General features: G+C 38.9%; 1 protein-coding gene across 12 annotated transcripts in view; it reads right to left on the bottom strand.

The window, feature by feature from the left end:
* Window positions 1–26,462, bottom strand: part of POU2F1 (POU class 2 homeobox 1) — a 113,263-nt gene that overhangs the window by 19,550 nt on the left and 67,251 nt on the right. For 6 of the 12 annotated variants that reach the window (XR_005956196.1, XR_005956197.1, XM_041480189.1 and 3 more), the window contains 7 exons: window positions 24,498–24,551; window positions 22,705–22,860; window positions 20,911–21,090; window positions 14,959–15,085; window positions 7,654–7,748; window positions 5,237–5,410; window positions 1,386–1,527 (listed from right to left, as the gene is read on the bottom strand). Coding sequence is in view for 10 of the 12 variants with exons in the window: in XM_041480189.1 (XP_041336123.1) it covers window positions 1,386–1,527; window positions 5,237–5,410; window positions 7,654–7,748; window positions 14,959–15,085; window positions 20,911–21,090; window positions 22,705–22,860; window positions 24,498–24,551 (928 nt within the window). In the remaining 2 variants the exon portion in view is untranslated. The remainder of the gene's footprint in view (window positions 1–1,385; window positions 1,528–5,236; window positions 5,411–7,653; window positions 7,749–14,958; window positions 15,086–20,910; window positions 21,091–22,704; window positions 22,861–24,497; window positions 24,552–26,462) is intronic. The other 6 variants (XM_041480182.1, XM_041480184.1, XM_041480185.1 and 3 more) reach the window with 6 other exon arrangements.

Raw genomic sequence — 26,462 nt, 5'->3', positions numbered from 1 at the left:
GGGGTTTGTGGGTGATAAGCAGGTGACAAAGTTCACAATCCCCACCATTATTCTGGTAGACTCAAATGGGCAAGTATTTTCTAGATTTTTTTTAATAGTAAAGGCACCTGTAAATATGTGGAAACCCTTCCTCGGTCTGAAAACTCCACTGAGAACCAGCTGAGTTCCACGGCAATAAATTCTGGAACCATCAGTATGCTTCTCCTGCCTACTTTACCTAAAACAGAAGCTTCTGAAGTCGCCTGAATCTTTCTTCCAAAGATTTTCATGGAACTGAGTCAGAGCCAAAGACAATGGCTTGCAGGGTGTGAAGAACCATGACACCATTCACTCAACTTTACAGAGACAAGTCTTTCTTCAGGCTAGCAGGAAAGAAAGCCCCTACGACACTCCTTGCAGCATTGGATCCATCCAATGTTGCTGGAAGGTTTGGGGACCGCTGTCCTGTGGACTTGAGCATTCAGTGTGGAGGTATTTATGTTTTCTATCACAGACCTACAACACCTAATGATAACTCCTGCCAGCACAACAGAATGACACTTCCTTTTCTCAATGCAGGACAAATTTTCAACACTGCATGAAATTACTTTCGAAATTTCAGAGAATGCTGTAGGTGCCAGCATAAAGCTCTCTCCATTTTAAAATAGGATAAAAATAGGAAGGCACACACCATCCCTGCCATCTGTTTAACATATCCATCAGCTTTATACTATGTACAATTGCATACTTGGAAGAAAAAACTGGCTGACAGCACTCTCGAACACTTTCTCTCCTAACACCTAGCACCACCACACAAGATCCTTTAGCTGGTGGAGAATAAAAAAAAAAGAACACTACCAACATTGGCATAGTGAATAACTTGTATCCCAGAAAAAAAATTAATATGGGAGGGAAAAAGCAAAACCTAATCCACAAAGAACTCTTCCTACAGGGAAAAAATATTATTTATCTGAACCTTTAGAGAGAGATAAAAAGAATGCACACAGGGTATGGAAGGAAATGGATGCAATAAGCTCTGCCTACTGAAACAACAAATCATGCAACCCTCTCTCTAATACACATCTGAAAAAGAAAGCTAGAAGAGGATTAGACGTTATATGCATTAACATACACGAAGGAGGAAAACCATGACACATATTGTACCTCATCCCATGCAATGGTTCAGCTGTCTAGAGAACACATTTCTGAAAATTCATACTGGAACTATTTTGGATGCATATAGGCACAAGGAAAGAGAACTACGGACCCTTATTTCTACACCTTCATTTGTCCCATGGGCAGCTACAAAGGCTGGTAGCTTCATAAAACCATAAGGGCACAAACGAAGCAGCTTTTCAGAATCCTACTGATTTTGGTAGGCTGGTGAAATACACAGACTCATTCACCTGCATCATTGAGCCACTTTTCCAGAAGTGGCTTTAACTTGCACATGTTCTTAAAGCTGAGGTTCAAGGCTTCAAAGCGAGAGATGGTAGTTTGGCTGAAGTCATTTCCATAGAGTTTGCCCATAGCGAGCCCAACATCACCCTGGACAAAGAAAGAGAAAAAAGGGATTCACTGACATAGGCACTTCCAAAGCAAGGAATCCTGTCACATTCTGGTGTTCTCTTAGTGACTCCACTGCTGCGTGGGATTTCAGTTTCACAGAGGCTTCCTCAGCGCTACCAAGATTCATGCTAGAGCAATAATCATAAAGAAATGTCAAACCTCAGTCAGTTTAACCTTGCAACTCTTTCCAGGAAATCCCTGATGCTTTGTCTTCTTAGCATTATCACTGAGCAGCACATTCCACTGAATGTTAACTCGTAATTTTTTCTTAGTTTTTTAAAATAAGTAAATGCCAAGCTCTCTTTGGGAGCAGATTTAAGTTTTTATGCCTATTTCACACTGAAAGTTCAAATAAGCAGAAATGCAATGAATTCACTTTCCCAAATTTGTAGAAAATACTCAGGACAAGATGTCTGCAACCATACATCACATTTAAATAGATGCAGAAATATTCTTATCTGAACTGCTAGTATCTTCTGAGGTTCAAACCAAATTTCTCCCCAATAGATACAAATTTTAAAGCAGACAAGAAGTTGAACCATTTCAAGTAATGATTAACTGCAGTCTTGACTATCATTACCCATCTGCCAGAAAGCAATCCAGGAGATTTACAGGCAGATTATCATCTCTTTACATCTGTTATTGCTTTTTAAACTCAGTTTTAGCTAGCTATTCTGCTAGCAGACATTCTGCTTATCCTAATATTTATGTATATATTATATAGCTATGTAAGTACACACTTGGAAAGTAGTGTTTAAAAAAAAAAATCAATCCATTCTTGATTGTGGCCATTAAAAACACCATAATATTTTCATGCTTTGCTTTAAAGCTGGAGGGTCCTGCCTTTTGAAAAAAAAAATAAAAAAGCACTTATATTTCAAGTATACTATTCGATCTAAAGCAGCTTTATTTAGATTTTTATTTTTTTAAGCACAAAACGAAGTATGAGAAGTGTGGAAGAAGAGGCTGAAAAGCTGGAGCACAGTTAGTGGAGTTTAATTGCAAATGGGTTAGTTGGACTGGGCATAAAGCTCGCTCTTCTCTGAGGTCAGCTCCACAACCACAGCTGGGTATGAGTACACTGACAGCATGCAGAGTGGCCACACACAAGCCAGGAAGAAAACAGCTTTTGGGAAGCTTAGTAAATTGTGCAGGCTGAGCAAAGAAAACAATTTCCTTCCTAGAAGAGGACCAGAACAATTGGTTTGTGTGCCCTTCAATCAGAGGAAACACGTGGGAACTCACATTTATGCCTCTACTCATATGCCAGGATTCTGTGCATTTTTAAACTCATAAATCATTCCAAGAGGAGTAGCGTGGATGCTCTTCTGGGTTTATGAAGAAGAAAACCTGGCTATGTAAACCATTTTAGAGATAAGTTGATTTATGTCTTGGCAGGAAAGAGTTATGAAATTTGCTCCAGTCCCCCAACTAAATTTAATTCTGGATTTATGTTGTTCTTACAAACATTTGCCATCTGATTTAAAATGAATAGTCAACCATTTCTTTGTCAATGCCAAAAGGTGGCAGCATTTCAGCTGTAGGCAAAGGAATTTACATACTGGGATGAGAATTTTATATTTTGGGATGGCCCACAGATAGGATGGAACAGAGTATGAAGGCACTGTATACACATCTGATCTACTCTGTAGGTTGACTGAAGCTCTGGTAATGAACTGCAACTGATTATAAGGTACACCATTGTTGTGTGTACTGGTCTGTTAAGAAGCTCAGATGGTCTAGCAGAGGCAATTCCTTTCACAGAATAAAAATAACATTGTCTAAAATGTTCACTCATGTCTCTTGAATCTGTACTGAGCAATTAGTCCCAGGCCTGCAATGATGCTAAGGTGCAGTTTGCTCATTGTGTGCCTGTGTGTCAAATATGGAGGTATTTTTAAGGAAAACAAACAAAGAGATTTAAATGCATCACCCACATTTCAGGGTGGGAGAAGAAGCAGAACTGCTGAAATTCAAAACCTGTTTTATTGTTCACATGACAGAATGTAGTAAGTGATTAGTTTGCAATGCAAACTAAATCTTACAATTATTTTTGAAAGGCAGGGGTGGGGTGAGTCTGAAAAAGCTTACAGTACTGCTGGAAATAAATTTCTTTTATCCTCTGAACGGGAGTCTATTTATCCAACCATACGAAACCAAAGTAATCAGGGTCTCTAATTATCATCCAATTATGCAATTAGGTTAAAGTTATTAGAACAGCCTAATTACACACATACAAACTCAGAGTAGGATAGGAATGACCGAATGCAATTTTATCACATTCTCAAGATTCCCCTTTTTTAATCTGAAAAGCAAATACTGAAATGCAAGCCTGAGCAGTTGTGTTCATTTTTCCTCACCATGAAAATTCATAACCAGGTCAATAAAGAAAGGTTAACACACAGCTTAAAAAGTCTAGTTGAGCTTTTATAATCATCTCACAGCAGGGCAGATTAAACATAATAATGAGAGATCTACAAGAACCTCCTCTGTCAGGCTATAGGGAAGCTATTGTATTTTATCCTATTCTGTGCTGCTCTATTCGAGCTTTTGTGTGTGTCCATCACTTGTATTTCTGTGCTTCCCTCTAGTGGAAAGAAGGGAGGGAAGGAGACACACATGCCAGCAAAATGCACTTCATTTGACTAAGAACATTCTGTTCTTGACTTATAATTAAGATGCTGCCAGAAACTCTCATTATGAGCTTTGATTTTTCAATTTAGGACTTTGCCAGAAAAATAAATCTGACTTCAGCACATACTTTCAGCTAGAGAAGATTTACTTATTCTATTCCATCACATATGTTGGACTGACTGCTTTGAGCTCAGACTTTTAAATACTTTGATTTTTGCATGCTCTTTCTTCTAGTAAAATCATGCTTATGCTTAACCACAGATTCCAGCCAAAACGAATTGTTTATCTGGGGAGATATTTTAATTTTGCAGGGGGAAAAAATAATTTTGATTTTAATAAGAAGGGACTCTTGGAACCAAGTTCCTTTCAAAAGAATAATGGAACATATAAATGCACTTTGTACTTTTAATTGTGGTCTTCATTCAACCACCTTCACTATGTTCAAGATTAGTTTTCTTCTGCTCTACGGGTATTTCTGAGCTTTTAAACAAACCAAAACAAACCACAACTCCAGTTCACCCTTGTAAGGAGAAAACTTCAAAGGTGACAGTCCTTTCAGGTTTTGTTTAGGAACCTTAGCAAAAGCATTAAATACAGAAATCATTGATGTTTAATAGGAAAATACGCTTGAGAGATAAAAACCCTTTGACATCCAAAGCAACTGCACAGATGTGATACACTTTTTAAACACACAGAGCAGTTAATTGTACTGTATGATTTTTGGAACTTTGTACTTCTAAAGGCAGCTTTAAAGTGCTTTGTCCCATTCATGTCACATCCCATGGAATGAATAGTGCACATGCAATGACATCTGGAGCTGGTAAATGCACGTTTTCCCCTGCTGGGAAAATGGCTATGCTTTAAAACCAACAGGGAAGTAAGATGGATGTATGGCTTGTTCTGTTATTTCTTAGAAATCCCCCACATAAAGGCCAGAGCATAACCCTATTTAAGCAGGTTCTCCTAGGGAATGATGGAATTGTAGTCTCCCCCCAGACTTGAAAGATGAGACCTCAGGTTCCACACTGGCAGGCACTAAGGTACGCAGTCTCACCTGAGTGAATCCAAGTTTGATCCGTCTTTGTTTGAAAGTCTTGGCAAACTGCTCAAGCTCCTCAAGGTCACTGGGCTCCTCCAAGCTGGGAGTGTCGATTCGCTTTGGTGTTGACTGGCTCTGTGGAAGTGGCTGAATGGGGGTCGCTGCTATTGTGCGTGTTGGGGTTGCTGGCTATTGAGACAGCAAGGAAAGGATGAAAATCAGACTTAAGAGGATAATCAACAGAAATTAAATTCCTAAAAGCTATGTGATGTTCTTGTGAGAGAGGTCAGTGGATTGGACGTGTCCTGAAATCTGGAAGTTCCTCCATTTATTAACATTCCTCTCCAGAACAAGCAAACACAATCCAGACAACTACAATAGTATGACAGGCTTTTAACGTTCTGTCGTAACCAGTTAAAGACAAGTAAGAGATGTTCAATGGTAACCAACAACTTTTAATTGCTGCAGAAGCTGCTCAAAGAAAGACTGAACACACTTCTATCACCTATAGACACCTTGGTATTCATCCCTTTTGAAAAAAAATTAAAATTTAATCTACTGGTCTTGTGAGGTGGCAGATTGTCAGCATCCCAAAAGATTCAACTCCCCTATTTAATCCTGGAAGAGTGAGCATGTACAGATGCAGCAAACATGTCAAATTTCCTCCAATGCCATCTCTTGTGACTGACTCAACTGTTCAGGAAGAAAAGACTAGATTTACCTCTAACCCTTCCGTCAACAGTTGCAACACTGAAATGGACATACTGGTGACACAAGAAATTAAGCAAAGGGAATCTGCAGAAAATTATTCATTCAGGTCACACTTTTCTTCTACATAAAGGATACTTTTCTAGGAAGTCCGTGAAAGGTTCACTATTCCTGAACATTGGCATACTAAAGCATTTTACGATGCAACTACAATAAATATCTGAAAAAAATTAGCATCTTGGACAATGTTCACAGGTGAACAAAATATATTTAGATCTGGTATTACCCAGGTCAGGCTTTATGTGCAACAAGAACACTGGAAATGTTGTGATTGCATAGCTCTACCTCCTCACATGCCATGATCAGCTGAGATGCAGAGACAAATCATCTATCCTGTTAAATTCTAGTCACTTTAGCTGGGGCTCTTCAGTAAAGGTGATTTCATGCCCCTGTGTCCTACACCCAGTTCTGAAACTCTGGATTCCTTCAGGGCAAACAAGAACAGCCTCAAGTCCAGGCAACACTAGTGTATTATGCAAAGTCTATGCAAAGGTTCAGAAAAGGCTCTTCTAAAAGAACTGGCCTACATATAGCTCAGTCTTTACATAACTCCTTACATTGTTTTCCTCCTGGGTTAGTGCAGTGTTTTGCAGTGCACAGCAGATGGTAGAGGGAGGTCAAGATCTATAATTCCATTACTTGAGAAATAATGTAATCATATATGATCTATCTAGGATTGCAGATACATGTGTCACACTTAAAGGTTTTTAATATTTTTTCATTTACATTAATCATAGCGGGTAATTAATGCAATATATCTTCAATTATTTCACCCACTTTACATAATTTATTATCTTAGTGCTTTTAATTTTTTTTTTAAATCCAAGAATAATCTTTAGTGTGGAATCATGCTGCTAGCTGAGGTATGAACTAGAGGTGAGACAAATTCCATTTTCCACATGGTGCATGAAAAATACTAGAAGTGGTATAATAGAAAATGTAGTTTTCTAAGACTCTGATAGACTCAGCCACCTTATTGCAGACTAGAAAATTCCTGTGTGTAACCGAGGTGGCAGGAAGATACTGTGTGATATTACATGGTATTTGAGAAACAGCATGGAGCTATGAAACTAAACTGCACAGTAAAACCCAGAGCCAAGCACAACTAAATTTGCAGGCACATGCAACCTTAAAAAATTGCTTTTCTTATAGTCTGAAAACTTAATCACAGAGCTCGAATATTTTAATATATATCTACCAGAATATTTCATTTCTAACAATATCTTCCGTTTCACAGATGCTGACTGGTAAGACTGGCAATGACTTGGCAGTGATTGCAAAATAACTACACTAAAATAAAGATAGATTACCACTGCAATCTTCAGAAAGAGGCTTGTCAGTGAACCCCTTTTGGAGCTTTTGAGGGAGCTCACACCTTGCTCCTCTGAATTTTCAAGAAAACCTTACAGAAAATCAAACATTGCTCTAGTGCTATTAACTCAAGGTACCAATCATGAAAATTTACAGCTAAAAATCCACTTTAGAACATTAAAGCCTGAAAAGAGGCACACTGGGGTGGGAGCTACAAACCTGAACTATCTAGAAAGACAAATTCATTATTATAACTACAACATCTATTCAAGTAACTAATGCAAAGGGTCCATTCACTTGCCATAGTGTAAATCCCCTCAAAGCAAGTCATGAAGTGTAGGGAAAAGCCTGACCTGCGAGGCAAGGGTGATGCTTGGCTGAGACTGCAGGAGGTTGGCTTGGCTTTGCTGAGGTAGTTGCGTTAAGAGATTCTGCGCTTGCAGGAGACCTGGAGAGAGAAAAGTGTGTTTGGTTCGTCATTCAAAAACACTAAAACATGAAACGAGGTAAAATGCCTCTTGCCAAATGACGGAAAGTTAAAAAAAATTGAGATGTGAGCTTCTGTTTCATCCTTGCATAGATATGTTCAGAGTTCAGAGTTTTCAGCCCAAAATCCCCTTGCATCTCCCTGAAGTGTAAGTGGTGACGGAAGGGAAAGAGGGAGAATGTGTGTAAGTGTCCTCTGCAGAAAGAGTTGGTAATGATCTAGGTCATCCCACTTCCATGTGCAGGAATCATTTAGTGCCCCTTTCAGCATTCAGAGTTTGGATAAACCTCTTCTGGTAACCAAGAGCTGACCAAGAGTTGTGCAGCCAAATCAAATACTGAGCATTAATGAGATCAAATTCAACAACTGAATGCTAATCAAAACTACAAATTTGGCTTCTTGATCACTCTCCTTCCTCTCCAAACCACCCTATGCCAGCTGCCTAACAAGAAGGAAGCTTTCTGGCAGACTTAAGCAGACCACATCAGAAGACACAACAAGCCTAGATACCTCCCTCCTGGGTCAAATAAAGTAGGAATCTTTTGGAAGAGTAATTGGAATTAAAGTTTAGGTAAGATACTGAACACTACTCCATTTTAACAAATAGAATAAACATTACACTGGATAACCCTAAGAAAAGGTGACAACATCAAAGAACAGTTGCAACTGATAGAACCAGTATGTATGCTGTCAATCTACAAATAAATTCCCTTACAGTCCACTATTTGTACAGTTTATTAAATCTCTGAGGAAACTGAGATACATGTCTGCATCTAAATATTTTAACCAGAAACTACCAATATTTTTTTCATTTCTAATGCAAAAACTTATCTATTTTTAAGGGACAGAATCTTGACAAAAATATACCTACAGTTAGTCAAATCCCTCAATTTTACTGTGAAAAATGTTAACTGTTATTTTTGAGGTACCTCCTGGCTACAACTATCAATTTCCACTATAATAATTAAGAACCCAACTAATTAAACTTACACTTCAATATACCTAGCCCCTAAAACCCGGGGGGAACAACAGATGGATGGTCTGCTATGCCACCATCAACTATGTACCACTTAAATTCAACATCATCAGCTGCCTGATCTGCCTCTTAGCAGAATAAAGGCAGGGGAAACAGAATTTAGGACTTGATAAATACTGACTGAGGAACTGGATGTTTTATGCAAGGTTAAGGCCATAAAAGACATGGAAAGAGGGATTACTATGGTTAAGAAGGAGAAAATGTATCCTCAGTAAGGGATACACGAGCATAGAAGAATTATCATCTGACAGCAATACTTGATTTTCGTTTAACGAAGAGCTGAATATGTATCTTAAACAATCCTGCTGCTATCAAGATGCTCAGGACCTACAGAATACAGACAGCTGTTTATCTAACATAATAGCACACCACAGACAACGATGTAAGTTTGTTTTGCACCACATAATCAACATGTTCCAGCTGTGTTTGTGAAAAGCCACAGTGAGAGAACAGAGCTGCTCAAGGAACTTCCAAGACAGCCACCTACTACAGCTACACACTGCTTTTTACAATGCAAATATTTGTTCACTTGAAAGATGATTTTAGCTGCCCAAATCTAAATATTAATTAGTAAACAGTCACCTCTAAGTGCAGAGTTTTTTACCTTAATTCAGTGATAGTGAATTTTAAAGTGACAGTTTGAAAGAGAAAGGGGCAAACCCATCATACTGTCACTACACAGTGGCTGTAAACAAACAAATGAAAACCAGGCAGCCAACAGTGATGACATTTGAGTTCTAGTCCACTGGTAACACCATCGATTACAAGTTACTGACTTGTCTTATGACTGCAATCAGAGTAATTAGGACTGGCCTTTTGTGACTTTCTGTCCCCAGAGAAATCCCAGAGGATGTTTTTCTGGCATTAACAATTTTGCTAAAGAGCACAAGATGACTACACTCTTCCTCATTTTATTCTCACTCACACGGTCTGAAGCAATTATAATGGAATTATCAGTATAAAATAATCTGAACAAATTTAATCTACTCTGTTTTTATCCTACGTAAGAGGTGCTGACACAAGGTGTCACAGGCAGAAACTGGAGACAGAACAAGTCAATTCAACCTGCAGCTGACTGAAGGGGATGGGGAAAGCAGTTGGACCATTCTGGAAATGTGTCTCTCCTCCCGATCACAGCCTTTCCAGGCAGTTGCCATGCACACACTGTGGGCACTCCTTGGCTCTCATGGGTGGGCAGTTGCAGTTGTGCTCTTTTAAGACATGACTTGAACCAGTTTAAGCTTCTCCTTCATTACTTTTCTGAGAAGAAATCACTGAGGTCCAAAGTAACTTCAGTGACTGAACTTACAGAGTGCATAGCACTGCCTTTTCTAAGTAAACACATCCTTTAGGTACCCACTGAGATCCTGGAATTTCAAACACTGCTGTTTCCTTAAAGACTCATACTGCAACCCATACTGCTTAATATCTTTATTACCAAGTAGGCTGATGGGATAAAATATATTCTCAGCAGGTCTGTGGATAATACCAAAGATGGGAAAGTGGTCAACAGGCCAGAAGCCAGCGTCTAGACTAGCTGGATAAACTAAACCTCAGGAACATCAATGCAGGAAAATACAATGTTCTGCATGGGGGCTGGAATAACCCTGTGCAGCAATACAGGGTGGGCCTTGGCTGGCTGGAATGCAGTCCCACAGGAAAAGTCCTGGGCTTCCTGGAGGACAATCTGATGAACATGAACTGGCAGTGTGCCCTTTCGAGACAGCCAGCCACATCCTGGGCTGTACCCACAGGAGTGCAGCCAGCAGGTCAAGGCTTGTGCTTCTTCCCCTTCACGTGGCATCTGTGACACCACAGCTGGAGTCCTGCTGTCAGCCTTGGGCTTCCCAGTACAAGGCACAAGGCCATCCTGGATTTTGTACACCCAATGCCCACCAGGGTGGCTAACAGGATGGAACAGGCAAGTGAGCTGTTTGCTTTAGCCTGATGAGAAGGTGAGATCCTACCACTTTCTTCAACGACAGAAATGGACTCTGCTCGAGGGTACACTGTAATGAGATTCAATGGCTATCAGAACATGGAAAACTCCAACTAGATATAGGAAAACAATTTTTATTTTTTAACATGATAGCAGTCAACTAATGGGGCAGGTACTTGAGAATGTTGCAGAAACTCCATTCTTGGATATGTTCAATTTAACTGGCTGAGGTGCTGAATAGCTGCTGTAATTGGACCTGCTTTGAACAATTCTACCTGGTCTCTAGAGGTCTCTTCCAACCCACATGATTTTTTTGAACCTATAAAAAGCTGCCATTGTACTTGTATACTATACAGAGGTCATATTCCTAACCCTCTGCCCTGGGTTTTAAGAGTCTAGTGGTATTACTGCATTAAATATGGCCCACAAATCACCTATGTGGCACTCTAAAAGAATGACTGCATGGAGGCAGATAAGGATCTATGCTGAAGTATGATAGTTTAGAGTATTTTTTTAATAGTTATAGTAAATAGATCTATTGTCATTCAGGATTTTTCCTGTAATGTCTAAGAGTAGCATGAATAATGGTCCAAGCCAAAAACTCTTCCTGCCAGCCAAGAGTCCCTTAGGACTGATCTGGTGTTCAGTTCTATCTAAAATTAAACAAAAGATAAAACAAACATTCAAGCACAGACTTTTTCAGCATAATTTTTAAAAAGTTGGCCCAGAAGCATAATGCATAATTCATCCCAAACTGATCTCCCAAAAGAGTGAAGTTTTTTATGTAAGAACTTGACTGCTTTATCTCTGCCAAAGCTGTTCATTCTCTCACTGGAAGTTAGCTTGCAAGACAAAGCCATTACAAGGACTTCCACATGAGTGAGGCCTCAAAGTCTGTATAACAGGTATGAAAGAAGAAAACAGGATAGGATTTGGCCCAGGCAACTTTATAATTAAAAAAAAAATCATAAAGGCAGTCTTTAATAATAAATAGCAATAACTTGAGACTAGGTAGATCCAGTTTCAATGTTTATAGTTAATTAGTAGCTTGTCTTCCACATTTTCCTTTCTGGATATTTTCTTTGTATCACTCACTGTGATACAGTCTTTGCCTAGATCTCAACAACTCCTGTTTGCAACACTAATTTATATTAAACACAGCACCATTTCCCCCTCCGTTCAGATTTTTACTGATACTTATCTGTATTAGCAACATCTCATGAGTAAAAAGGTGAACAGTCACCTGATGAGGGTAATATTTTTAAGAAGCAGCTCTAATTGTAATAAGGGATGTTAAATTGATTATTTTAGAGACAGCTCTATTAGATACAAGGACAGATACAAGAGATATAAAGGGATTACAAGGTGCTACATTCCTCCTGGTGACTTTAACAATAATATGAACAGCAGTTGCGCTGAATAAGAAAATGTTCCAAATTTCTATTTCCATTCAATCTTCTTTATATCTGCTGAGGCTTGAAACAATTCTTTCAGTTATGATGTTATCAATTATCAGCCATGAAAAATGGGAACTTAAAAATTTTTTTCATATAAGCCCCTAAATAGCCAGAAATCATGTGGAAAAGGAAGGTGACTACATTAGACATACGGCAGTGGATTTATAGGGAAAATTTCCTATCTGCTGCTGGGAGCTATAATGTGTGTGTTGAAGAAAGATAGTAGAATAACATCCTGATTACTGATTAATATTTTAGGTATTCAATTTCCTAAATTTTTTCAAAAAAAAATTTAGGAGTTAGAGTTAGATCTTGGCTCATAATGTTCAACCCCTTCAAGAATCTAAATACAATTGCTGATGACTCTATTTCTCTGTATCCCTTTGCCTCTTCAAGTAAAACATTTTTCTTCACCAAATGTTTACATCTTCTACACCTTTGTTTAGATACACTATTCTTCACTTATTTCTCTCAAAAGCTCTTCTCCTTTAAAAACAGTGTTTCTCATTTACATGACTACATGGCATACACAAAAATGTAGCGTAGTCTGTAAAGCAAGAAATTTCTTCCAGAATACATAATCTATACACAAATCCAAATTTTTATGTTCATTATTAAATGTGTACATATATAAAGCTCCATGCAGTACCAATGAAGCATAAAAAAAAAGCCATTGGTTTTGAAGAAAACTCTATGCTAGTTTCTTTAGAATATTTATTTTATGAAGTTGACTAATGGAGCAATAGGACATGAACAACATGGAAAAGTCAGGTGCAACAGCAAATAACAAAATAAAAATACACACTTTTTCAATCTTTCTCATAAATAATAATGTACTGTTTGAGATCTTCTAACAATAACCATGAAACACTGCAAAAAAACCATATCAAAAAGCGATATAAGGGGTATTATGACATACATGTTGCTTTATCATTGAGTGCTCATAAAGAAAATGAGATCTATTCAAGCATTTCAGTTTGGAAGGTTGTCACACACTAATGGCCTATGGTCAGAATTCAGCATATAAATCTTCCTACATTTTTGAGCTATTCAGTTGTCCAGGCTGCACATTACCAGTAAAACATGATGTCTCTACCTACACTGCGTCACTGATGACAGCAATATGCAGGTCTTAAACTGTAGTGAAGAAATGATTTTTCAGGGATAGCCTCTGGAAAAGATACTATGAAAATCTCATCTAGTACTTATTCTACTTCAGAAGATTTTAAGCAAACAAGAAAGCCTTCCCTTCTATAATGTAAACAACTCATTTTGGGGGATGAATACAATGTGCTTCTCTTAGTTTTCCTTTTTGTAAAGCATCTTCAAAGGTATTTTATAAAACCAGCAGAATTTAGCTGAAAAATGTAGGCAGACATCAATACCAAGGAGTTTTTCAAAATAATGCTTTTGTGCTTGCTGTTTTCTTAAAAAAACTTATAAAAAAAAAAAGAAACCAAAAACCCAAGCACCTATTTTGAAGAATTCTTGAACTAAATTTTAGTGGTTTGATTTCTTCTAGTACAGTATGTTAAGTTTACAAGTTCTGCTTCATTTTAAGAAAGCAGTACATCACTAAATACTTTCATGAATAGCCTTTCAGCCATTTTCTTCCAGTGCTGGTATAAAATCTCTCCTAAATCAAGTCCTATTAAAAGGAAGGTAATTTTGGAGAACCCTGTATTCAAATGTGAGAGCATTCAGACAGTAAGAGCCCTTCAGCGTAATGGAAAGCCAGTTCTATCCAAGTCATAGTATGTAAGAAGGAATGATGCATGAAAAAATTGAAAGGAACAGAAAAAATGAGGTGCAAAGAGCTGCTTTACAGGACAGCCAGGCTCTGCAGGACTATTCAAGCATAACAGGATTTGCCTTCTGAGCAAGAATCTTTGGATTACCAGACCTGAACAACTGAGTAGAGTTCATGTAGAAGAGAAAGGGGGGAAAAAAGGCCATTGGAGTATATCAGCATAAGAAGCCATGGCTAAATGCAGTTTTCCGTGGGCATCAACAAATGGGGTGCAATCAGCACGGTGATGCATTGCAGCCTGAACACATCAGTCCTCAGAACAAAGCTACTGTGCACAACTTAACTGCTCTGACACAGCACCACCTATCACTGCCTTGCCTATCTTTGGCATGTAAGTCACACCCAGTGCATCGCCAAAATATTATTATAAGAGCTGTTACACAAATCCACCATTCTAGCTCTTTTCCCAAGGTGTTAATTATTAGTTCAGTTTATGACAAAATTCGTTGTACCCTCTTTAGGCTTAAGTACTTTTCCAGACTCCCACAAGGGCTTTTGATTTTGTAATCTTTTTCCAGTCTGTCCTGCCTTTGACTGAGATGGAGTTAATTTTCTTCTTAATCACTGGTACAGTGCTGCGATGAGGATTTTGGATGAGAACAATGTTGATAACACACTGATGTTCTAGTTATTGTCAAGCAGTATTTAGAGTCAAGGAGGAATTTTCAGCTTCTCACACATCCCACCAGCAAGCAGGCTGGGAAAGACAAGAAGCTGGGGGGGAAAAAGCCATGACAGCTGACCCAAACTGGCCAAAGGGATATTCCACACCACCCTGTCTCATACTCAGGATATAAACCTAGGGGGGAAAAAGCTAGCTGGGAGCCACTGCCTGGGAGAAATCTGGGCATTGGTATGAACAACCTGAGTTTCACTTTCTCCCCTAAAATTGTCATGTATGGTTTGGTTTTGTGGCAAGGAGCACTTACCCTGCTGCCCCTGCGGCGTTTGTGAGATGATGAACTGTGCTGGCTGCAAGTTGGTTGTTGGATGCACCAACACAAACTGTTGCAGGTTGAGATTCTGCTGCTGAAGCTGCTGCAAGTGCTGCAAATCCTTAAGGAAATGGGAAGGGGGAAAAAAAAAAAAAGAAGACAAAAAAACCCAAAAAAAAAAAAAAAAAAAAAAAAAAAAAAAGAAAAAAAAGTAAAAAGAAAAAGGAAAAAGAAAAAAGAAAAGAAAGAGCTGTGTGTTAGACATGTAATTCAGCAATAATTCCCAATATAAGATTTCCTATCAGCCAGCTACACTCTAACATTTAGAGAATAAGTAGATGTCAAACACAGCGGAACTCCTGCTACTGAATATCCTTCGAAATGGCAATTTGAATTTCAGTTTCATTCATAAAACCAAAATTATTTACTAAATAACCCGCAAAGTATATCCAGAACTGCTCTGCTTTAAAAACAAAAAAACCAACCAAACAAATCAATCTCCCTTCCCTCACAAATTCAGGAGTTTTCAAATACATTAAACTTATCAGCACAAAGATCTCTCAAAGTTATTTTTTGAGGATGGAACTCTGCTACAAATCAAGCATATTAGCTGTTCTTAAAAAAAAATTTTTAAAAAAAAATTTTTTTTTTTTTTTTTTTTTTTTTTTTTTTTTTTTTTTGTAACAACAGTCTGCAATTATCATTTGAATCAACAACAGGAGAGCAAAATATTAGATTCCTTGTTTGCACTCTGGTTGCTCGGTTCAAATTTCAGAAAGTAGCTAACTCAATTAGTAAATATATTTCATTTGTTCTGAAACAAATTACAATAAGCTTAATAGATATGACTATAATGAAAGGTTAAAAGGAATAATCCAAAACACTGCATTATTAAAGAACCCTACTTTTATGTATTTCAACCATTCAGGACTATTAATTTTCTATAATTAAATGACAGGTCTCAATGTAAAATGTTAATCTCCGAGAAACTGAGTTTTCAAGAAAAATGCTTCAACTTGGCATTTAGCTGGAGAAAACATAGAGAACTGCTTAAAAATCGTTCCCCCTAAATAACCTTTTCTTTTCATCTCCAAACAACACAATAACAAGAGCAACTGAAATTTAAAAAACACACTGTGAAGTCAACGAACATAACAGTGGTAATCCATGAAAACTATCTAAACACACTTATTGGATTTTTCCATCCTTCCAGGAAGAATCTATTTCAAAATACTCACCAAAGAGGTGGAAAAAAAGCCTGAATGAAATACTTCCCACACTTGCAACCTCCCATTACACAAACCAAAGCAAGAAGACAAGAAGACTCCCCGAAAGCTCTGTTTCAGGGAAGTCCTTCGGGTCCTTGTTTGCAGAGAAACCGTGTTCAGCTGCAGCAGTGCCCGTGCGGCTGCTCGGAGCTGCTCATCTTTCCATAGCCCCAAACACACCTGAGTTCAGGCGAACCAGAGGAACAAAGAGCTGCTCCCTAAGCTGCTCCTTGGGCTGATGCAGGTTACTGAGCACTCCCAGAACCTGCTCAGCCAGAGGATGGGAAAGGCCATTCACTGCCAGCAGTGGATTTGGAGATGGGAAGTCAAGACAGACTGACAAGAACTTCTTTCTTACACAATGCTGTTATCTGTGACAATATATTTTTTTTAAAGCTGTTAAAACTGTAACTTGAAACGATCCCCTCCTGGAGATGAGGGGTAGGGAATGTCAGAAAGGAAGATTAGGGAGGGGAAAAAACAGGGAGTCCACTGATTTATGAGACTATAGACAGGCTTTATAAGACAACGACTACTTAACCTGCATTACACAGACACTGGTCATCAATCACTTGGGCTACTTAGCCCTGTTAAGTCAAAAGCATGCAGTGTAATAATATGGTAGACAGACACCAGATGGATTGATCAAGCAATGCTCTTCAAGAAATGGAAACTTCCATTTTATAAGACAATGGTAAAATTTGAAAAAGTGCCCATGAGCAAAAAAGTGGTTTTAAAGTCAATAGTACTGTTTGCTTTTAGAAAATTGCAGAAATAATGCAACTATTCCTATGAAATCAAGGCAAATTTCCTTCTTGAAAGAGAGCAATAACTACTCCAGCTCTATCCTGCAACTCCGTGTTTCTTATGACTTCATATCCCAACATCACATTGGTCAGAACTGCTACCAAAACCTCTTTTGTCTTGAGCTCAACACAACACGGACCTCCACTCTTTTATTCACTGATTTTCATTGCTCAGCTGCTTGCCTCCGCAGATTGTGCTGACCCTCCAGCTCAGAGGGGGCTCATACTGGAATGGATGTGAGGACTGGATGCAGAGTTGAAAACAGAAATGGAAAGAGCTGGGCAAGCTGACTCAGGTTGTGAACACTGGGCAGAAGAAAAGGAAATAAAGAGAGGCTGCAGGGTGAAAATACAGGTAGATAAGAGGAAAAAAAACCCCATAAACACAAAAGGAAGAGTTGGGAAGACTCTGTGGAAGAAAAAAGTATCAATGGAAAAACAGATAGGTTAAGGACCTCTCCCAATCAAAAGCAAACAAATTAAATCACCCCAGATGACCAAGGAGATCTCAGATGATTTGAAGCACCCCACAGGAGATGGAGTTACACGCAAGAAAGAATACAAAGAAACAGTGGCAGTGTATCTGTAAGATCAAAGGAGGAGAGCTTTTTGTTTAAGACTACAGTATTCATAACACTGGCTACCCAGCCAAGACATGACAGCTCTTATCATCAGGCTCTTACACTTTAATATGAGAAAACTGTTTTTAAATTGAGGCCTCAGGGAGAACTGATATAAGCAATCTTATTCTGTGCATCTGCCTTGGTAAATGGTATGTTGGCTAAGTCTTGTTTAAATACAGAAATATAATTCTGCAACGCAAAATGAAAATTATACCTCCAAGGCTAATCACTTCTAAATAGCCCTACCAGCCCCTCAAATGCATTTGAAATCCAACTTTATTTCCACCTTGGGAAAGTTTTTTTATTTAGTTAATTATGCCATTACAATAAATCTCCCAATAGCGAACACACAAACAAACCTGACACTGCTTTCCTATACTGATCTTTTTTCCTCAGTGTTAAAATCTGTATGCTAGCACAAGCACATGGAAAGAGATGGAAAGACTTTCAGGGAGACATGCATGTCTTCTGGTGCTGCCTAGCAATTTAGAAAGATCAAAACAATCCAAATCCTACCTCAGCCGAATAATCTGTCAAGTGCAATGTCTTGCTGTGAGGAAGATTTTTCGTTTAAAAAAAAATCATCTAAATTTCTAAATTCAATGCCATTATTTCCAATTACAGCTTCAGCACAAACTTAAGCATCTGACTCATTTTGAGATTTACATCATATAAATACAGAGCATAGATCCTGAAAACCAGGAAGTTTATAAAAAACCCCAAAAGTTGACACACAACTGTTTAGTGTCATTCCAGAGCAGCACGAGCTCCTCACCAGGCTGCTGCAGCAGATACCTTACATGAACTGCAGTGCACATTAAAGAAGTCATGCTTTTGCAATTAGTTAATTAAAATAAATATGGTAATCCCCCTGCTGCAGAGACCTGCCAGTTAATCAATTATTCAAAAACCATCAATTAAAACAAACACTCAGCTATTTGTATAATCAGCTATATATTTACAATAGCAACACAAACAAAGCTGAGCACTGCTTACAAATCCTTGCCAAGATGGATCAAAAAGCATGGTGCTATCTACCTATGAACCTAGATGGTAGATGCTTTCCATAAGTACCTCAAATTATATCCAACACCTGCACAATTTATGCCCTGCACTTTCATCATAAGGAGCAGTTAACAAGATTCAACCAAGCTCATTTATGTATCAAAATAACCTATCCTAAAAGACATTAATTGTAAAGTCAAACATTTAAGTAATTAGAAACGTCAGAAAACAAGTACAACTTTAATTTGTTCTTCATGTGGCAACTACGAGATTACATGCAATTTTTCACAGAGCCTCTATGCACAAGTCAGACAATGCTGCCTTCAGAAACTCTTATTTGACAGCACATGCCTGATATTTTCAACTCCTCTCAAACACTTCTCTGAAGATTTTCTAAATTTTCTAAGCCAGTACAAAACTAATAATTGTAAATGCTTCACACATTATCAGAGCTTTGCACTGAGGTGGGAGAGCAGGATTAGAAACATCTCAAATGCATCACCACTGCTATCCACTGCTTTGGTGGCCTGTTTGACAAACCTAAGGCCAGACAGTTCAAGGTACAGATTTTGTTAATAGGAAATTTTAGGCCACCACAGTTCAGTGAAGCAGACTTTGCTATCTCAAGCTGCACACCTGGAAAAGGAGAGGCACACCTGTGGATTGCTTACATATATGTTAAAAGACTCACATCCCATCAAATGGGAACTCCGTGACAGGTGCATGGAAAGATGTCAGAAGCTATAACCAACAACTTCCTCGACTAGGACATTGCCCATTCTCTTCTTGAAATCTGTCTGTATTATTGCCTACAGACAGTTTAAACAAAATTGAGATATGATCTTGAGAACTACAAGTTTCTTTGAATGCTACATCCTTCAGTCATCTCTACATCATGCCACTGAAGTGGAATCCTTTGCTAAAAAAGGTGTTATTTGGTGATGTGACTTCTCACAGTGTAACAAGAGCTTCAGTGGGAGGAATGTCATTAACACAACATCAGCACTCGCCTTTAAAAAACAGGATGGCACCACTCTGGCCTCTCTAAGGACAGCCAGAGAGGTCAGAACTTCTAGACCAGCACCACAAAAGTTTGTCACTTCAGCTAATGAAAACCTAATAGCATGGCCAGGCTGTTGTTACTCAGCTAGTGGACCAGCACAGTAAAGCACTGAACATTTCACCACTGGACTTCACAGACAATTGCAACATTTCCATTCTTGTCCTTAATCAGACCTTATGTTCACTTCTTGGACACTTCATCCCGGTTGAATGCAAGAGAAACTAGCCTGAACAGAAAGCATCAGTTTTAAAGAATGTGGTCAGTCTATGAAGCAGCAACTTTCAAGATTATATACCACACACGCTTTGCACAGCTAGACTAAGAAAACTGTTATTATGTACAAAGAGCTTTAATCTATGGGAAGATGGACCTCAGCATGAGCAAGACAATCACCTACTCATAGTACTCAAGATGTCTAAGCTGCACATATGATTATTTGTCCACAGGTCTAAGGATTTTCCACACTACATACACTAAGCATGGAGTTAGTGCCACTGCAATCTCCACACTGAATCAAGTCAGTCCTGGAAGACCCAGGAGGTTCCTTACTGCTTCTAGTAAGCAGAACACCCACAGCGAGCAGTTCTTCAGAACTGACAAGTCTTTAGTACCAGACCATGAGACTGGACAGATTCCAACACCGACTCATTCTCCAAGTTTCTCTCCAGGCACACAGGAGTGCCCATTCTTTGTCATGGAACCTTCAGCATTAAAAACCAAGCCAAAATAGCACACAAACACGTCAAGTCAAACTGCCATTCTTCAGCTCTATCATTTTGCTTCTAACCAGCACCATCTGGGTCTGACAAGCATCCTTTTTGATACACAGGCATCACTTCCCATCCATGCAGGTCTCAACAAGTGCAACTTCTGTGGGCATCTTTCTATACCCTTTTTTCTCCTTTCTCACACTAACTACAAGGAGGAAAATTCAGAAAACACAGCGTCTACTCAGATTCTGGTACAAACTCAGAAGCCCAGTGGAACTGAGGAGCAGCTGGTACACATTCCTCGCTAAGACTATCAAACTTCAACCTCATCATCCAACGATGCGCGAGGACAGACTAACAATACTCGAGGACTCTAGCAACTCACTGAGCGAGGAACAACAAATTTTATTCGAATGGCGCAATCAGTCAAAACCTCTTTTGTTTTCCACCCTCTCAAGCCTCAAGGCTCACCTGTGCAATCTGTATTGGCTGAGATAGAGGGATCTGCGTCATCGGCGTCGCAGCAGAGGCCGAGATGGTGGCACCAGCAGCGCTGTGCTGCTGACTGGCTGAGTGCTGCACTGCAGCCGCCAGCAACTGGGCCTGCGCCTGTTGGAGCAATAACTGTTGCTGGGCTGGCGTCAACGTGAGCTATAAACAATTAGAAAACACAGCCATTAATAATGGGAAGAGCCACTTCAGCTACAAAGTCATTATATAGCTCAGTACTAGTTATGTTAACCAGGCAGTCCTAGGGCTATTCCATTAACTGGCCAAGGGCTCTGGCCTTAAGGAAGGACAGCTGGCTACTCGATGCAGCATGGGAACCAACCTACCACAGGCCTGACACAAACCAAACTGCACCACCACCAACATTTGCACCTATTGGAACCTACAGAACCTAACTCTGCTCCTAAGTCTTCCTCACAACTCTACCAGGAGTTTCAGGGAAAAAGCAATTAAGTAGCAAGCAAAAGAAAAGAATCAGTATTGCCAGGATTTGAAAGGAAATTTACACCCAGCAGAACAGCAAGTGATTAGCCAGATGAATGTGAAGCAGGAATGCTGGCTATGGCTACTGAACAAACTGATAACGCCCCAGCTGCTTCACATTAGCATGAATCCCTGCCATATTCCATCATTTCCATTATGCCCTAAGATATAAGTAAAGAACATGAGCTCCATTTGTTTCTCTCCAAGTCTCCCCATCTGCCTTTTTTTTTTTTTTTAAATAGAATAGAGTTGGCAACTTTACATCCCTTCCCTTTCCCAAGCACGCATTATCTCTGTGGAACAGGTGGCAGCAGTCTCTCCTTTACATGTAAATGAATCTTGATGCCCACATTTACTGCAACCCATATCTGCATAGGCCTGGAGTTTTGAATGTTTCACTACAGCAGACAATAATGAATTAAAACAAACCAGTATTTTCTGAGAATGCAAAAAATAAAATTTGCCAGGTTTTAAGAACACATTGAAACAGTCTCACTTTTAAAACTTTCAGTGCTTAACTGAAAACTAAATAGGATGTTTATTTACATAGTAACACAGGAGAAGATCTAGCAATTGAGCCTGAGATTAAGAAGTCATTTCATGCAAGTGTAGGGATGATCTAACCTAACACTTCAAATCATAAATATATTGTTGGAGCAAATACCCTAAGCTTATTAACACACAAACTCTCATACTGCAAAGCTGATTAGTGGAAGCAAATTCTTTAACCAGCCCATTCACAAAACTTGCTCTTTTTTGAAATGACTGAAAGCCTTTACAACAATTCAGAAACACCAGAAAGTCTAAAACAACAATGATCCCATATATACTCCCAAAGCATTGCAATTAAAAACCCCTCAAAATCAGTAGGTTAAAACAAAAGAGTTCAACAGGCTTAAGGAAAGTACTAATAGAGTTACTTAAAAAGAAATGTGTTTGAGAAGAGGAAAAATTAACAATTCCCATAATTTTTGTTCTTCACACAGCTATAAGATTCAGTCTTGTTCTCCCATGCCTCATTTTAATCTTGAAAAAAAATTTCTCTTTATGACAAACTGTTGTAAAACAACAGGTTTTAATTTCATTGCAGGGTCAAAAGGGACACTAAGAACAGAGAGAAAGAATTCTTTGTTGCTGATGTTCAGAAGCAAATACTTAGCGACAAACCCCAAATATTACAGCCTGCTTATTTTTCTAGCAAAATATTTTCTGTTGCCCCTCCCATTGACATTTCTCCTACATTAAGGAAGTTGTTGTGTCTTTCAATGATACCTGTGTGGGACTGCAGCATCCCTGGGTAACTCTTACCCCGGTGATCTGTCCTCCGGCCAGCATGAGCTGGGTCTGGGGTATGGCCGCCTGCACTGAAGGCTGCTGGGAAGGCTGGCTTGGCTGCTGAGAGTCCCCAGATTCTTCATTAGATTTAGACTAGTCAAAAAAAAATACAACTCTTTATAGTGTAAAACAGATGTTAATGTATGACGCTGCTATCTCAACACTGCACAATAAAAATCTTTCATCTGCATACGAAAAGCCCTTGGGTTTATTTTAAGAGTGTGTTTAAGCAATGGCTCTGTGTGCCCACCATCTCAGCTATGATTGCTGAAACACGTCTGTAGGTAATGCAGCTTAAACAAAACAAAGAGACTCTCTGGTCTCCTGTAACTCTCTGACATTATTTTCAGGTCTCACTTCATTTTACACCATGCAACTGAAGCTGACGCTACCTTTCACCATGAAGAAAGAGAAGGTTGTTAAAATTATTCATTGTGTAAAATCCTGAACAATGGAACGAGGGAAAGGAGATTGTGTTTCCATTTTCTCTATCTCCATCCTGTACCTCTAAGTCATCAAACTGTTGGCTTATACAGAACCTTTTTGAAAAATCCTCACAGGTTTCCATACCTACAGCAAGATATATAATATATACAGTGCTTTTAAATACTCAATGCATTTATTTAATTGAATACTGCTTTATTCTAGAAGATTCAAGTTTATTTTGATTTATTCTTGTGGTTTGGTTGTTTATTTTTTTAAAAAGAAGAAATTGTGAAGACATGAGGGAGGAAATGCAAGTGCATGAAGAGGGGGAGAGAGTTTTATGATAATTAAAACTGGTTATGCAGAACATTACAATTCTGCATAGATTTGCATATTTTCCACCACCTGTTTTGGGGACTGCAGAGCAGGCTAATTAACATAAAGGCTCTGATTAATTCTGCCAGTCATTGAGCGATAATTACAGCACAGGACTGTAAACATTCTGCACTGGAGATACAGCCTGTTTGCCAACATCTCTCTCAGGGATGGAAGTTTACCATGGCAACCAAGGCAATTTTCTGCCTCCTTCCTCTCAGAAAGGAAGGTCACTATACCTCCTCTTCTTTCCAAATTGTTATTATGTATAAGTGGGTCCACATTCTATTGCATTTCATGTAATGCACTACCTACATTCTTTAATAACATGCAATACTGAAACCAGTTTTCAATAAAACTGCATCCCTTGCCCCTTAATATAGTACAGAGAGGAAGCAGAATGCTAACAGATAAACTGAAGTGTTCAGCATCATAGGAAAGTTTGAAAGCTTTGCTGTCTCACGTACATTATTAAACAACAATTACTCTGACTTTGAAATCACTGTGTGTTATTTACACAAGCAGTCTGAACTAGCCACATTATATAGTTAATGCTACATTATATGCCTATATTCAGTTACCAGAAGTAAGGACAAATTGCAAAGTAATACTCACTACGTGTTTAAAGCAAGTTAATAAACAGAAGAACATTAAATATTCCTGGAGTTTTAAGGTTTGCATGATACCACACCTGACTAAAATTCAGCATTAAGTTATGGTCACTCCATGTTTTAAACAACTCCAGAGCCTTAATGCTTACAAATCCTGAACCTTCTTTACAGTTGTAAAAGTGTTATTCCTTCAAACCTATCACTTGCAAAACCAGTCAGACTGAAACAACTAAGTAAGGTATCATAGGTTAAGAACTATCTCTACTGATGCTGTTTGGGATGAGAGAAGGATGAGCAGCAGAAGGTAACTGTCTTTACCTGTACATTTAAGGACTGAGCAGCAGCCTGTAAACTTGTTCCAGCGAGCTGGACCTACAACAGTGCAAAAATGGAAATGAAATAATGTAGAATCCACAGAAAACTAAAAATGTAAAAAGAACAATCTCCCGACCCACATTCCAAAAAAACTCCCCCAAGAACAGAGCATGCTCCTCTAACACCTGAATCGGTGGAACAGGGGTTGTACCCCAGGCTGAAACAGATGTGCAAGACCTTTCACGATGTTGTTTATCTACCTCCTACTGAAGACACCTCTGCCTAAGGATGTGGATATCACCATGGATGGAGTTGAAACAGAGCATATTGGGGTGGACAGGCCAACTAGTCCAATTCCTGCTGGAAAAATCCAGGTTCCAGGGGAGGGAATTAAGCTCTACTCATAGTCATCCTACTCCCATTTCAGAATGGGTCTTACCCCAACACTGCACTCACCAGCTTTCTGATATGAGCAAGCACATACACAGTACAGAACCCAGAGCACAACCACTCTCTTAAATTAACCCATTCAAGTATTTGCAGCCCTCAGCCACTGAAAAGAAGATTTCAACACAGAGCACCGAAGACACTTTACAAAGGCTGTATTGATTCAGCTATACTTAAAACCTGAATTCGATGTTTGTAATTAACAGGCCCAAAGGTGGTCTTGTGGGTGAGCAGCAAGGAACAATGGATGATTCAGAAAGTGAGATTTTTGGGGTGCTTTTGTATCTCTAATGGGGAGTTCCCTCTGTAGAAAAAATGCTCTCTTTACATTTCCTGAAACCTATTTGAATCAGTCTCTCCTTGTTTCTACCAGCACCCCTAGTTATAAAGAAGGAATGCTCTGTAATTAATTACCAACTATTTCAAAGGTCAGAGTAACAGCCTGTAGAGAATTTCATCTCTGGACATGTTTGAAAACCACTGCTCATTTGAAAATCAGATGACACGTAAGGATACAATAAAGCAAAGCAAAACGTAGCACTCTTGCCTCTACATGGAGGACCCTCTATATGGTCCCCACATAGAAAAGTCCACATATTTTCAGGCACAGGAAAAACTGCAGTACATGAAATTAATAACTGAATATTTTGAACAGGCAACCTTGGAAGAGTCACCTTGGAAATATTTCCTACTGCTTTAGATGAAGGTACTAGACATACTAAGCATGATCTACATCAAAGCAAACACTCCCAGAAAAGCCCCTCCTCATCAGAGCAAAATACAGTTTGACACAGTCGATGGAATCTGTGCTTTTACCACGGATTAACAGCAGAGAATAGCCTAAATAACACCACCCCGACATCCAAACGATATACTCAAAATAATACTTTAAAATTGCACAAACACACATAAAAGACTACAAATACATAATGATGCTCAGGTAAAGCCAGCACATTCCTGAAAATCTCTGTGAATGCCATTTAGGCATGCCTTTCACCACACAGCCAACATTTCCAAATTAGAAATGCTGAATGCTGCCTACAGCCCAGTATTTTGCATTAGTCTAGAGCAAAGCACTGCGTGTTAAGGTTGAATAACACCCCACTAACAGCAGCCTCACTAGCAGAGGACAGTTTGACAATAGATTCCCACACACCTGCAGGTGAATAAAAGAATACCTGAGATTTTCCTTTGAACCAGTTTCAAGAAATGAATCACACTTTATCAAACATGAAGTTATAAAGATCTTGACAACTGTTTAAATAAATAAATTTCCAAAGAAGGATAAAGCACTGTGCAAAACCCAATTACTGTCCTGGGTCAATCTATGGAACAAAATGAGGACTAAAACAAACACACAGAATTCTGCAGAACAGCTGTATCTGTCTCATGTTAAACACACACTGGCAAGCCATAAAACCTAGTCAGCTTCTCTCCACATAAAGGCAGTCTACAACAGCCTATTGGTTCAGCAAATTCAAACAGTGGCACTCCCTTAGTCCTATATAAACCAATCTGCTA

This window comes from Pyrgilauda ruficollis, unplaced genomic scaffold, assembly GCF_017590135.1.
Source record: "Pyrgilauda ruficollis isolate IOZ18807 unplaced genomic scaffold, ASM1759013v1 scaffold50, whole genome shotgun sequence".
Lineage (NCBI taxonomy): Eukaryota > Metazoa > Chordata > Aves > Passeriformes > Passeridae > Pyrgilauda > Pyrgilauda ruficollis.
The sequence above is the reverse complement of the archived record's forward strand: the minus strand, read 5'-3'. Positions and strand labels throughout refer to the sequence as shown.